Here is a 14,984-nt window from a genome sequence, read left to right on the forward strand (position 1 = left end):
TGGCATTGTTTATTGGATCGGCATTAATGTGAGCACGTTGCCAATGTTGCATGACTAACATCGGCAAGTAAAACCGATCCCTGTCTATTGTTGTTTCGTTTGGTTTGTTTCTGAACAAGCAGTGTTTTAGGCACCCAAAATATTATTGTATGTACAGTCAAATAATTTAATTTCCTACCCATTTCGTACCTTGTCACAGTGACAATAGTATGAGGTCTCTGGCGAGTTTCATGTTGTTTGTCACTGTGACAAGGTACGAAATGGGTAGGAAATTAAATTCCTTGACCGTACAAGTACAATTGGACAGTCAGCATAAAAAGTAAGGCATCAGATTACCGTAAAAAGTACCTACTATTCTTGAATAACTTAAGGCCCCGTAGGTTCGTATTCTTCTTTCACTCTCACTAAGCGGAAGTGAACTTTTGAACACAAACTATACTAATATAATACCATCATATTTGGAAGAGTATTCCAGGGCGGCAATCGCGTTGTTTTATTCGTAATCATTGATACTCACTACTATCACCTCGGAATAAGGAGCTATTTTTAATTGTAGTCTGACCTGTATCTATATTTGGTGGTTCATTGACAGGCAGTGTGGAACTATTCTGTTTGAATTCGTTTCAAAGTCTGAAGTTTCGACAGTTTGTTGTGATTGTAAATGGATCAAAATTCTTTTCGTTGTCTGGTTTTTTATTTTGTAAATGTAATCTACAGCTAAAAAGACATGCAAGAGCTCTCGTCTTTTTTATTTATTATATAGCGTTTTATATTATATAGCGTGAAAGAGTGGTCCAAAACAAGACAACGAAAAGAATTTCGATCCAAATATTAAAAAGGGAGACGTGAGACTGTGTCTAAAAGTTTTTGACCCGAGGACCATGCTCAGGGGCCTAATCCCCACACTGACAATTTCCTGTCCATTACTGGGTCAATAAGTAGTGATGGTACCTGGCATCAATATTTATTTGTTGGACTAGCAATGCACAGCTAATTGTCACTACCAGGTGATAATTAATGTCATCGTGTATTTTTTATCATAGTTTTTTTGTGTAATTCGACATTTAGAGACTGTATACATCTCTAATAAAGTATCTAATATTTAATTGATTCCATATTTCTAACTGTATTTTGTTATTTTTATGATTGTAAAAATTAGACATGTAAAAGTGCCCCTGTGGCCTATTTGCTGAATAAATGTTTGTTTGTTTGTAGGTGTATTTTTTGCGGCCTGGACTGGGCTCGCAGTTTCACTAAACTGCACTACCCCTGGAGCTCGATTCAGATTTAACAATTTGATCTTATTTTGATACGACCTTGAAAATCGCTCACGCTAATTGGTGCATGCGAAGTGAAGTGGAAATCGTGCGTGATATTAAAATCAGATCAAAGCAAAGCAAATTGTTAAATTAGAAGCGCCTTGGTTTTGACACGACCTTGAACATCGCCTTGGTGATTGGCCACATCTTACGCACGACTTTTACTTCATTTCGCGTGCACCAACTAGCGTAAGCAATCTTCAAGTTCGTGTCAAAATAAGATGACCGCAAGAAGTAAAGTTGTTGAATGTGACTCAGGCTATAGCTGGGAGACAGATTAACTAATGGCCCGCTAATAGGCGGAGTTAACCAGATTGTATCGGATCCGGAGCATTGTTGGAGTGGAACAAAACCGCGATTGCCACTGGAACTGGAATACCTATCCGTTGATCCGGAACAAATGCCGTTCGGAACACTTACCGAGTGTCAGCGTCAAACCGTCTGCTAAAGTTAGTAAATGTCGCTAATCATCAATTCTATCAACAAAATAAAGCTATGGAACAGCAAACTGGCAGGTTACATTCGTATGGTGACTGCAGAAATGTCGCGGTTGAAGCGTCACTGCTACATCATTGCAGCCATATCAGTACCACTGTCAATTTCCTTCAAAAATTGCGTTGCAGTCTTTACCGCATTGGTGTCGGCACCAGAACTACCAGAAGTAACGTTCTGGAAATCACTCATTTTATCAGAGATTGAAAGTGATATCACCCAATATGCCGATAATGCAATGATTCACAAAAAAACTGGCCAAGAGCATGTCGGGCCATGCTCAGTGTAGGGTTCCGTAGTTTCCCGTCCGTCAAAATAGACTTTTTTTTAAACTCACAAACGTCTGAACTGATCAGGTTCGCTATAGTTTTCCTTGGAAGTTTTTACTACCTACCTTGGACCCATGGTTCAAAAAATATGAAATGATGTTTTTTTTTCTTTCAGAGCGATTATTTCCGAAAATATTACGTTTCTTAAAAACTGGTTCTTTCTTTTTCGGTTTGAACGACCTATCCAATAACACCTACTAAAGGGTCGAACCAAAAAAAAACATTCATCCCCACTTTTATTAACAAAAAAAACCACTTCTGATTTTTATTTTACGACTTTGTAGGCGTAACTGATTTAAATATTCGTGAAAAATTTCAGCTTTTTAGCCCACACGATCACGGAGCAAAACCGCGGAACAAAAAGGGAATTGCTAAACTATATGGGTTCCTAGTTGACTATGGAACCCTCAAAACGTCGGTATATTGAAACTAATTAAGATAATTGTGAAACATCCTTTGAGACTTGAGACCTACTTGCAGAATATTTTTTGGAATTTTGATTGCGATATTCTTTTTATTTATAACCGTTTGTTCACTCGTACTGTACCGAAGTCAACCAGAAACTCGATTCGCCTACACTGGCGTAACAATTGGGAATAGGACCAAGATCTTCGATTATCGGATTAGTAAAAGCGTCCTTATCTTTAGTCAGTTGATACAAAGACAATAATATTCTGAGGGCAAAGAGCAGAGTCATGTAATCAAATGCTGAAAACTAAGTTGCTATGAAGAAACTATGCTTTGTTTTAGAGAGATTATGTCACAAAAGTTTAAATTTTAATTGAGCTTTATATTTAAGTATATTTACTTAGTGTTTGTAAAATGCGTACATAATAGAGAAACACAAACCAGTCTAGGGGAGACCAAGGTGAGTTAGAACAGAGGTAGATTGAAACAACGTCAATTTTGAGACATCTATACCTAACTGTTGCTGCCTACGATGTTTAACCTCGTCCCGCCGTCCGCTGCTCCCTCAATATGCGTCCTTGCCTCAAACGATTATAAATACCCAAAATTGACGCTGTTTCAACTTACCTCGGCTTCCCCTACATACATATGCCAACGCTTCATGATAAATATACGTTAATGTCACCATATTATCCCTTAGTTTCACGCATAACCAACCTCATCTGACGTCGGGGATAGTGTGTCGAATATCATAGATCACAGCGAGAAGTGACAGGCCACGGGAGATGGATCGGTGATGGCTCTCAGGGTCGTAGTTACTAACGGTGAAGCCAGGCGAGCGTAGTTTTGTGACTTTTGAGCTGCGTAATTTTGTGAGTTTTAGAGCTGCGTACCTTCAGCAGACAATGTATTTTGTGTCGCCGTGTGAACCAAACAGTCATTTTGTATGGAACCGAATGCAGCAGAAATTGAGCAACCGAAATTACGCGACTCACAACTCAAAAATTACGCTCGTCTGGCTTCGTCCTAATAGGTTGCCTGTTGATAACTTGTCACATCGGCATCGAAATTTTATCTACTTTAGTGGAACTAACAACAAACACACTATGTATTGTGTATTTATGCATGTTTATTTATATTTTTGACGACCGGTTTGGTCCCGGGTTCAAATACTTACCAGTATTTGAACCCGGGACCATCAGCTTCGTAGGCAGGGTCACTACCCACTAGGCCAAACCGGTCGTCAAACAAGGTTAAACGAATAGGCAAAGCTATTGTATAATTGATATCATATTGATTTAATACATTGTGTAGAATTTATTTCTATAATACCTAATACCCAGGTCGTCTACTGTCCTCTTAATTTATATTCTATGAAATTATTATAATCATCATATTAACAAAGTGAAGATCCACGTAATATGCGAAACCTAATCCCCTTCTATCCGTTTGAAGTGTGTCGCGACTCGAGAGCGAGCAAGTTTGAAATCCCCGTTGAGAGCGCGCAACATTTTATCACGAAAGTTTCTCTCAGGAAGTGATACATAAAAGCGGCGAGACTTTGCAACTGATACGGGAACATCTCAGTAATGTAAAATGTACAAAATATCAGACTGCGTGTCAAAAGTATCTACAATTCTCTAATAACACGAAGACATATGTTTCTGCATGTAGATGAATTAGACCGTGAAAGATACTTCGCCTGTACAGAAAGAGATACCTAAAGATATACTTGGAAGATTATACCACGGTTACAGATACTTCTGGCGCGTTTTTTCATCGCTACTATTGGTGTTGACTATAATTACAAAATGTCAATAATAATTATCCAAAAAACAAAACAAATTCAAAATTACCATGAAATTAAAAATTAAGAAGCAAAGGAAAAAGAAAACTAAAAAGAAATAATGGAATACATGTCAAACTATATATCTAGTAATTTAGCTTTGGGTAGTAATTTGCAACAAGGCCATGTTTAACTTTACAGGAACTGAAATTCTCTATTAAATATTAGTTCGACACGGAAGGGGCTCGGCTCGGTATGGACCTTTACTTCAGTCAACTTATAACTATTAGGGACCTCATTGGTGATCTCGAGGTTATTTTCAAGGAAGGTAATTCACCACCCAATTTGCCCCGTCCTGCCGTCATTTAGTAGTAAACCCGACCGACGAACATTGTGTAGAAGGTAGCAGATTTGACAATCGAACTGATATTTTAGTAGCTGGGACATAAATAAAATACATATCTATGAGCCAGTATATTTATATTTCGGAACTTATGTACGAAATATCATTTGATATTTACCAGTCGCTTTTCGGTGAAGGAAAACATCGTGAGGAAACCGGACTAATCCCAACAAGGCCTAGTTTACCCTCTGGGTTGGAAGGTTAGATGGCAGTCGCTTTCGTAAAAACTAGTGCCTACCCCAAATCTTGGGATTAGTTTTCAAACGGACCCCAGGTTCCCATGAGCCGTGGAAAAATGCCGGGAAAACGCGAGGAAGAAAAAAATATCTATGAGCCAGTAGCCACGAAGTCAGCGGTGTCAGCATCTTTACTAACAGCAACACTTAAATTGTCGTCATGGACCTTACGCATTTTCCATTAAGCATTAGCAAAGATGCCAATCGTATGCGCCGTAGTAAACTCTTCTCTCTACTCTAATCTCTTTCTATAACTCTTCCACAATAGTGGGACAGAGATAAATTATAGAGTATGCTTCATTTCGTCGAAAACGATTGGCATCTTGGCTAGGCACCCTGTTCCGATGAACGATGGCACTATCTATCGTACCTGGTCAGTGAGGGCCGGATCTGCACCGTGAGCCAGCAGGAGCTCAACGATGTCGGTGGCGTCGGCCGCGCACGCGGCGTGCAGCGCTGACGATCCCACCTGACACAGAAAACATACACTGCTCTAACTAACGTATCTCTCTCTTTATCTCTAATGAGATAGAAATCACGGACCTCAAGCACAATGTTTAATTTTTCGTAACAGATTTTATAATGAATTGACAATAATAACAAATCACACTAATTAACAGGCATGTGAATTCAAACCCTATTTGCATGGCCCACACTGTCCAGCAAGTGGAGGTTGGCTAATGTATACAAGAATTCACACACATAAACCACTAAAATAAACGAAGTTATGCTTTTTTACTGTGTGGCATAAAATAGCATGAATCATTTGTAATAAGAACATTTTATGCTCTTTAGCGAGTTGTTTTCCATGCAGTTTGAGGTAGTGACACCAAATATTGCGTGCCATGGCATGGTGGGCTGGCATGGGGAAAACATTAGCAGTGTAGCTGGAGGTTCTTTATTTTCTACTATTACTTGCCCACACACTTTCCACGCCTGGGCCCAGACTTGGGAACTTCCGTTTACAAGATGGTTTGGGCTATAGGGAATGTGCATGAACTATAGAGGGCAGCACAGAAGCCGGTGTTTATTGGCAGGAAAAGTAAATGTCAAGTTTAAGCTTCCAATGTAGCCCACAAGATGACAGAACCTACAATCCATGAGAAACTGTAGTTAGAGGGAAACACATCACATTGGTCCTATTATGGTTGAAGGGTAGAGAATCCATTTTGGCATTAAGTTCGCCATCTGTACATAATTGTATAGCTTTGTGCAGTAAAGTTTAAGTAAATATCTATTAATTTATAAAATAATAAGTTTCTGGTTGGTACTAGCCGGGGTTCCGACCTCGACCTATTCGCCACAAATTCGTGCCAATAATCTCACATAATTTCGATACATTATATTCGCTTTTGCGTGTGGGTTCAATGCAAAAGCTAAATCGGCAATGCCAAGTGGCTTAGTCGATTTAGCACTTTGTAGCTATCACAAGTATTGGTGAGGTATGATGGTTCAAAGAAAAATAGCAAGCATACAAGAGCAAAATGCAGGTAAGCGTAAAATCGAAGCGCCTGAATACTCACATTATTTTGCAAATGCACGTCGGCGTTGAAGGCGAGCAAATGCTCCACAATGCCACGGCAGCCCTGCGCGCAAGCCATCTGAAGCGCCGTCACCCCGTTCTGCAAAATAAATCATACTCTAACACAAGACATGAAAGTCTATTTTGAAATAGCTCGGCATGCCATTTGGACTATACAGAGCCATAACTGCATTTTGCAAAAAAAGTACTTTAATGTAACGTGATAGAGTCTATTATGAACTGGCCCGGACCAAGATAATTTTACTTAAAATGTTTTAATGTGACCCAAGGGGGTCTTCCATCCAATAAACTCGTGTTAAATTTTAATTAATTAGTAAAGTGAAATAACGAATAGGAAGGTTATTTTATGTAAGATCACAGGCTAAGATGGTACTCAACATTGATTCTTCTATTGCTTCTATGCGTCCAGTGATGAAATTAAAAATGACACATTGATTTAAGTTAAGTACGCCTTGATTAGTATTTTGATTGGTAAATATTTGAATATAAAATGACCCGTAAAGTCACGGGCTAGTGGCCAATGTCGTTGTCTTGTTAGAACAAGCTACATTTTCATATTAATTTATTAAGAGGCAACTGGAGTGGTCATTTCTCCATACACACGTGCTTGACAGATTCCTCCGTGGTTTTTGAAGTTAGAGCAATGATTTTTTCCACACATATTATTATCATTAATATCTGTGTCGAACTGTTTTGCTTTCTTTGATATTTTCGGCATTCACTTCACCTTCAATCAGCGTGAGCGATATCTTCTAGCTCGTATCAAAATTAAATCTAAACCGGAATAAATTATTAAATCTGAATCGAGCTGTAAGTTTTCATTATAGAGTCAGACCAAGATTTTGACAGCTCAGACAGTGCCAGTGTTATATTAAACGTCAAAATCATTAAATCATTTATTTGCATTTGCGTTCACATTTGTTGTTGTCCTCCTTATTCAGCTGTCCACAAACAGCATGCAAACAATACAATTTTATAAGCAAGACTATTAAAAATATGCCTACTTATATGATATTACTCTTATTAAAAATCCAAGAATGTCCACGACCAATTAAAATATATAAGTCAAATTTTACTTAACACTCGCCCAGGCTGGGCTATCCAAATCCAAATCGCTGCCAACTTAGCTTGGTCTGACTCTAGCACCATCAAGAATTTGCTAAAGTATAGTACTTCACATGATTGGGATAGCTGTCACAATAAATTCAAAGCCGTGTCAGACGCAACTACGGGGATGAATGGCGGCTCGAGGGTCGGACGTCGGGCGTCGGGTGAGAGATATTCCTGATAATAAAATCTATTCTAAGCTCTGTAGCTCTTAGTTTGCTATCTCAATTATGATATCGAGTCAGTGTGTGAGTAATTAATGGGTCGATTTCTACGTTCTGTGATTTATCATTTGCACTCTCTAAAGGCAATACATGTAGTTTAATCCATAGATTGAAATCTGAAAGTTTGGACATATTACATTTTAATTATTTCATATGGCATTATATTTTAGCCTACTCAATTAAATTGAATCATTTATTTCCGGTATTTGTCCATAATATTAATAGTATAAGTGCAAATAGGTCACTTAAAACTATAATGTTAGTAACTTCTCATCGATTTCGATGACGGCGACCTCAGCAATTACAGTTTACGCCGATTATGGGCCCTAATGGGCCGAACTTGATTTTAAAGACTCTTTTGCAGGTTTTACAATAGGTGGTGTTAATAGGTGTATATGTTAGTATACAAACATTGAGAAACAAAACAAACGAGACGAAAAAAAATTCATATCACATTTCCGCAAATACGAGCATGGAGGCTTTGTTGCGTTTCGCGAACACGCTCAGCATGGTGTTGGGCTGCCGCGCAGGCGGTGCATTAAGAGACGCGCATTTCTTGTGCATTAGGGCCGAGCAGCTGTCAAGTTACGTTAGGTCACCTGGTCAGTGGAGTCGACGTTGCACCCGTGGTCCAGAAGCGTCCTCACTAAGTCGGTATGTCGATGTACAGCAGCCAAATGCAGGGGCGTGCGGCCTGCCTGATCTCTAAACTCTCTATCCGCTCCGCGGGTCACCAGGAGAGCACAGGTTTGCGAGTGACCGCCTTCGCAAGCTACGTGCAATGCTGTCCGCCCAGCCTGAGGAATAAAATATTAGTTTACATTTCCTTGGCTAGTATTTAAACGGCAGCAAAAAAAACGTAACCTAACCTAAATGCGAATTATGCAACCGACTAACAACCAGATTTTTTTGGAGGACTTGAGTATTTTGTTTTTGAGGGACGTTATTAAGATTATGAATTACGAATCATCAGTTGTTCTGAGTGGTTGAAATTACCATACTGATGTACGAGTAAATAAGTGTGCATAGACTCTTTCTAAATCCTTGACTAAAAAGTGAAAAACAGCCATTACGGGTTACAATTATTTTATAAAACGTGACTCAGGACTAAAGTAGTTTTGTTTTTAATGTCTCGTAATACCTACATAACATTTTTCCTTCAATTTACGGGTAATGCAATTTGAAGTATTCTTTGACAATGCACGAGAAGCACTCTTCAGAAAGGTACACATCTCAAGTAAGTGTAAAAGAGAAAAATAACAAAACGAGAACGACCTAGTTACATATTCGAAAGAGCTGGAAGGCTGGAAATTGAATTCTCAAGTTATCTGACGTACCAATATGTAGATTCTAGTAGAAATGAGTGTTAAATTGCCCTTGCAGTTTCTTTGGACTATTTGGACTATCGACTTAAAGATTTATCTGTAACAATATTCCGCTTTTTAGGAAATTGAAATACTATTTCAAATAAACGTAGTAATATCAAAATAAGCTTTCTGTGCGCTTTCTTTTTTAGTGCAACATTAGGAAATTAGGAGAAAGTGCTCCTCTAAATGTGTACCTAAAGAATGTGACAGGTTAGTAACAGCTACCTATGCTTCATACTGACCTGTTCGTTTGAAAACACGGCTCGCTTGCTTTCCGCATCATATGGAAACATTGAGCAGTATTACCTACCTACCCTTACCATGAGTTGACAGTGGCCAGTGGTAAAAACATTCGAGCAACACTGGCTACCGACACGACAAGTCAGAAGGGAGGACCCCAAGTGATATCTTATCGTACAAATCGTTCTGCCGTTTGGGAGGGGGGGGGGGGGTGAGAACGTCGAATGACGACACAAATACATAGGATATGACACACGTCAAAGACAAATCTTGCACACCTCGATCTCTTTTTGTGTACGGACGAGTCACGAGTCACAACACACACTGCGCTATGCCCAGTTGGGCATGTGCTTCGGCATAGGGGAAATAGTGCTTCCCGGTGTTGCTCGAAGGTAAAAACTCGAGGGGTAATGGTCTGTAGACATTCGGAAATAATTCGATACGAGATTATTCGCTAAACGGTGATCAATCAAGCCTTTAGCGTGGCATGGTCCAGTCTATACCTCATGATGATAGATACCGTTTATGATTTATTACCGCCTACGATGCTCAGCTCAGTGAAATGACAAATGTGCAATTTGGAAATAAATCTACAACGCAGTGATATTCTGTAGTATGTTTCTCCGATTTCGACAAAAGTCAAATTGACTTTGGTATAATTGTGTCGTGTGTATCAAACGATTAATTTTGTAGCCCAGATGACACAGGGCAACATTTTCATTCAGTTTTCAAAAAGAAAGTTCAACTTATACGAAAATATAAGTTAGGTTAAAGTTGACTAGGTACCTATTCTATGGTTTAAAATGTTTGGGCCTATAGGGGCCTATTTTGTATATAAACTAGTTATAGTATTCATCTGTATCCATTATGTATATGATATACATAATGGATACAGATGAATACTATAACGATATACAGTATATCGTTATTGTAAATAAAGAATTATGTATTTCTATGGTTTTTAGTTAAAGATTTTTTTATTCGATTGTATGGCGGCGGCGAGGTTCGTATGATTTTTAAGATAAAAGAATATGGATCTACTTACAGCAACCCTTTTAACTGGCTGTTGATGCATTTATGACTTTGGAATAAGGTCTGAGAAGTAGCTGTTAACAGATTCTAAACAATCTCGAGGACGGTAATGAACAGCAGTTAGTTATTCATATAAGTTTACTATGTAGGACCAAAAAGCGCATACAAGCATAATATCTATAGTTAAAGATAAAGATAGTTTATTATTCAAGTCGGCATATTACAATGCGCTTATGAACGTCAAATAAAGCTACACCGTCTCTAACCCTACACCTCTGATCCGAGAAGATTTAAATCCCCCCTCAATTGAAGGAACAGTAACATTATTTAAAACACAAAAAAGTATATACGTAGAAACAAATCCATCCATAGTTTGCGATCAGCAACGCAGGCTTCGTCAAGTGGACAAAAACAAAAATCAGCTAATACATGCAACAGGCTTTGTCAATACACTATACATTGATATTATTAATTATTTTACAAGTTACAAGAAAAGGTATATTTACTCCTCTTCATGCGAATAAAGGGTCAATCAGAAAACTAGGCTTGAACTTTGGGTATGTACAGGAGTGGCGTGCAAAGCTCGGAACCGGTTTTTAAAATGGAACTTTCGTAAGAACGCGATCGTTTCTAGAACTTAATTGTAACCTAAATAAACCGGTTTAATCGACTTACGACGAGACGGCCAACCGGCTGTATCGGCACCGGCCTACTTGGTGTGCCGATGCCGCGTAAACAAAGACACCGACATAGGAAGAAGTTGGTCTTTATAGTTCTAAACCGGTTAATCTCACAAGAAATTTATGGAAATGTTCTCATAACAACCAAAATAGCAGTTTTATGAACGAAACCGAAATTATAAGGTTTGCGCCAAGTACCTACATGATAACGGTTCGGAAAGGGTCTAGCCGCAATCCTATAGTGAAACTGCCTTATTAGTGAGACGCCTTAAGTCGAATGGCCTGCATTAGTAAGACATTTTAACCTTGTTGCCACAAATGGATATTTATGAAAAAAATATATTTCATACAATATTGTATTGTGCATTAAATACCCAAAAATTGAGGTTGTCGCCCTCTTGTAAATAATAAAAAAAAAAAATTTTAAACAAAAAAAAAATCTTTTTAGGCCTTTGTAAATAAGTTAGAACCTTGATTTTTTTTTTGAAAATATATTGCTATTAGTGCCATGTATAATCCGAATTTCAAAGAAATCTAACCATTAGTTTAGCTTAAAAAAATTAAAAAAGATTTTACTTATTTTTTTTTTTTTATCCAAACCAAGGGGATTCCAGGCTTGAAATATTGTAAAATGATATCTTATAATAAGACCAATTAACGCTTCTAAGAAAGGTATACATTTCAGCCAGGGGCAGTTTCACTATAGAATTGCGGCTAGACCCTTTAAAAGGTTTTCGAGCCTTGGTGGCGTAAACCTAATTGTTGTACATTACACACACGGAATCCAATTTCGACTTAACAATTTGTTACGGTTTTGATCTTATTTTGATACTACTTTGAAGATCACATTGAGAGACGGTGCGTTAGAGAAACAGTTAAGTTAGAATCGACCCCCATATCTAACCCACTGTCAGCCGTCAGGAGTGTCAGGCAGGATGATACAACACGTGTACGCAGACTAGATCGAATTCATTATGAGCTTTTCCCATATTAATGCAATTTCTGCCGTGTCGGGTATTTCATATTTCAATCATGGCTTTTAACTTGATGTTATTAAACATTGAAGTCGCATCAGCTAAGTGACATATTCGTTGATGAAATTTTGTGTCATATTTTATACTAACATAGGATTAAGTGAATGTACACTAACACTATGGACATGATCCGAAATAAAATAAATTGAATTGAATTGAATATGCTAGGGTCGATCATATGATATGATGCGCAATTGGGTACTTGACACATGTTGAATACTATAAGAAAATTGAGCTACATGGATATAAAATGAGCCATACATTATAAAAAAGTGGAATTAAAAAAAAAACATATTGTGATTTAAAAAAATACAAGGAACCAAAGTAATTTTGTTTTCTTACTTTCAAAAAGAAAATGGTACCATTCGATTCCTTACATTTTATTGAAAAATAGCAATTTTCTTACATTTCCATACATTTAGTACAGACTAATGTAATGTGACGTCACATTACAATATAATTTTGTTAGAGGCGTTTCAATCGTCGAGTGCGAGCGTCAGACTTTTACTCTCATTTCTGACCTTTGTGTTGCTTAAATGCCATGAGTCCTATATAGACATTTGATCCTAAGGAAAATCAAGATCGATTGACATTATTTACCAAAAACTGTCAAGTAGCCAATTATGATATCATTTAAGGCAGTATACAGACATATTCCAGGCGTACAGCACATCTCGATCTGCATCTCCTACAAACCCGAGTTGTTCGTCACACGCACGGTGTGCACAGCTTTACCGGATCATCATACAATGCATAACGGATTTGAAAGCCCAATTTTTGTACTTTATCCTTATCGACATGCTAAAACGTTTTACTTCTTTCAATTTGTAAGATGTTCATCATATCTTAGAAACTGTCAAGACGTCACATGATGTCAATATTTATTAAAATATAAATAATACAAATATAATAAAAGGTAGCGGATCAAATAACGCTTCATAAGGATCTACCATTCTGTAACAGCTTAACAAAAATGATGTCTTTAATATACTTAGAACAACTAAGACTGTAAAAGATATATTTTTAAACACGAATTTTAGAAAATTATCTACATTTGGAAAAGTTATACGGAATATCAGATACTTTTGGCGCGTTGTTTCATCCGCTACTTTTGATGCTGACTGTACAATTAGTATCAAAGTTCTTAAATATAATATATTACAGGCTATAATCATAATTACACTAATAATAACAAACTAGCCCCGTCAAAAATTTCCTTTTAAGTCCCGAACCGAACTGTTCCCTATTTACCTGGCCTGAACGTTCCTAATATGCCAACTGTGTTGCCACGCTGAATGACAGGATTTTGTTGGACCACATAAGATCCAGCCCGGCGGTCGCAGCCTCGCTCCCTCAACCGGCGCCCATCTCCCTGACCAGCTTCTTGGCCTCGGCGCACCATGGCCCAGCCGTTTAGACAGCAACCGGAATATAGTCTTAAGGGCATGGCACACGGCACACTGCATCGTCGTGCGAACGGTATGTCGATATAATACGCGCATAGCGTTGTCTCGCTCAAACTTCGGAGCGACAGCGACGTGCGAATCGGATACAGTGTACCATGCCCCATAGAAGAATGTATCCGAATCGTTAACTTTTGTGATGTTCACAGAAAAGCGACCATCTATTAGAACGTGTTTTACTCTACCGTGGCACTTTCAAATAAGTTAAGAATATGAAAATCTATAACCCAACAGTGCCTAACAATCGGTAACAGAAAAACCATAAGCCCAAAATCCAAATAGAGCATTTAATTAAAATGACCAATTTAAACGAACAGTTCAGATCTGATTTGGGTAAATAATTGGACGTTACTCGTCGAGGTACAGGTACAGGTAGGCACGCTGGCCGTACTTCGTTATACTGGCCCTAGTGATGTTCCTTTCGGGAGTTTGTGAATGAAAATATATTTTTCAAATAATAAGTAACAGTGATGAGTTCTCGTTTTTGTATTCAGTAGAAGTTCAAATTAAGTTTTAACTATGAATGGAATTTAAAAATATTTCAAAATAATTGCTTTGTGACTCATGGTTATGAAATATGTGATATTGAAGAAAACATTATACAAACAATGCATTTTTTATATTACAGTAAGGTAGGTACAGTCAAGATCAAACCTTTCTCTGTTCTTCTAATAGCTTAATAAAAGAGATGTGTCGCAAGACTCGCAAGATGTATAACAAATAGGCTATAACAGATACTTTTGTACGCGTACCTAAATGTAGAGATACATTTGGCGCGTTGGTTCATCCACTATTGCTAATTCAATACGAAATAAAATGAAGATGTAATACTTGTAACTGTTAATATTAATGAACCATTTTAATTCACTAATCAGAGAAAGTAACCAGAACAAAGTCTGTTGCATGGGCAACAATAAAGCGCGCGGTTGTTTTATGTCATAAACGCAGCGTTGAACTCATGCGACCACGAATGTAGGGAAATGACAATGTGCTTACCGCTGCGTTTACTGCGTAAAACAATATACGGTCATTAGGTTATCCGATTTTAAAAGGATGTGCGGCAAATACATCGCATCGACGCTGCGTTTATCGTAGAAAACTGTATATTAGGAAAAAAACATTTTATATATATTATGAAATTCACTATCGTCGAGTTTCAGGTATATTTAAAGTACCGAGAAACATATAATAATCTAAGAATAGTCATATTCCCGCAGAATAATACTCTTATCACTAGTGGTACTTCGTTATAGCGGGCAGAATTGTTCCGCTTCCCGTTTTTGAAATAAGTTTATACATTCAACAATGTATTCAATCTGTA

The 14,984-nt window shown here is 37.8% G+C and overlaps 1 protein-coding gene across 3 annotated transcripts in view; it reads right to left on the reverse strand.

The window, feature by feature from the left end:
- Positions 1-2,412: 2,412 nt before the first annotated feature.
- The window catches only part of LOC133527191 (ankyrin repeat domain-containing protein 29-like), a 96,103-nt gene continuing 83,531 nt past the window's right edge, over positions 2,413-14,984 (reverse strand). For 2 of the 3 annotated variants that reach the window (XM_061864088.1, XM_061864089.1), the window contains 2 exons: positions 8,447-8,644; positions 6,321-6,595 (listed from right to left, as the gene is read on the reverse strand). In XM_061864088.1, coding sequence (XP_061720072.1) covers positions 6,350-6,595; positions 8,447-8,644 — 444 coding nt within the window. In that variant the 3' untranslated portion in view covers positions 6,321-6,349. Of the gene's footprint in view, positions 5,443-6,320; positions 6,596-8,446; positions 8,645-14,984 lie in introns of those variants that run through there. The other variant, XM_061864090.1, reaches the window with a different exon arrangement.

The sequence above is a fragment of the Cydia pomonella genome, chromosome 17 (genome assembly GCF_033807575.1).
Source record: "Cydia pomonella isolate Wapato2018A chromosome 17, ilCydPomo1, whole genome shotgun sequence".
NCBI lineage: Eukaryota > Metazoa > Arthropoda > Insecta > Lepidoptera > Tortricidae > Cydia > Cydia pomonella.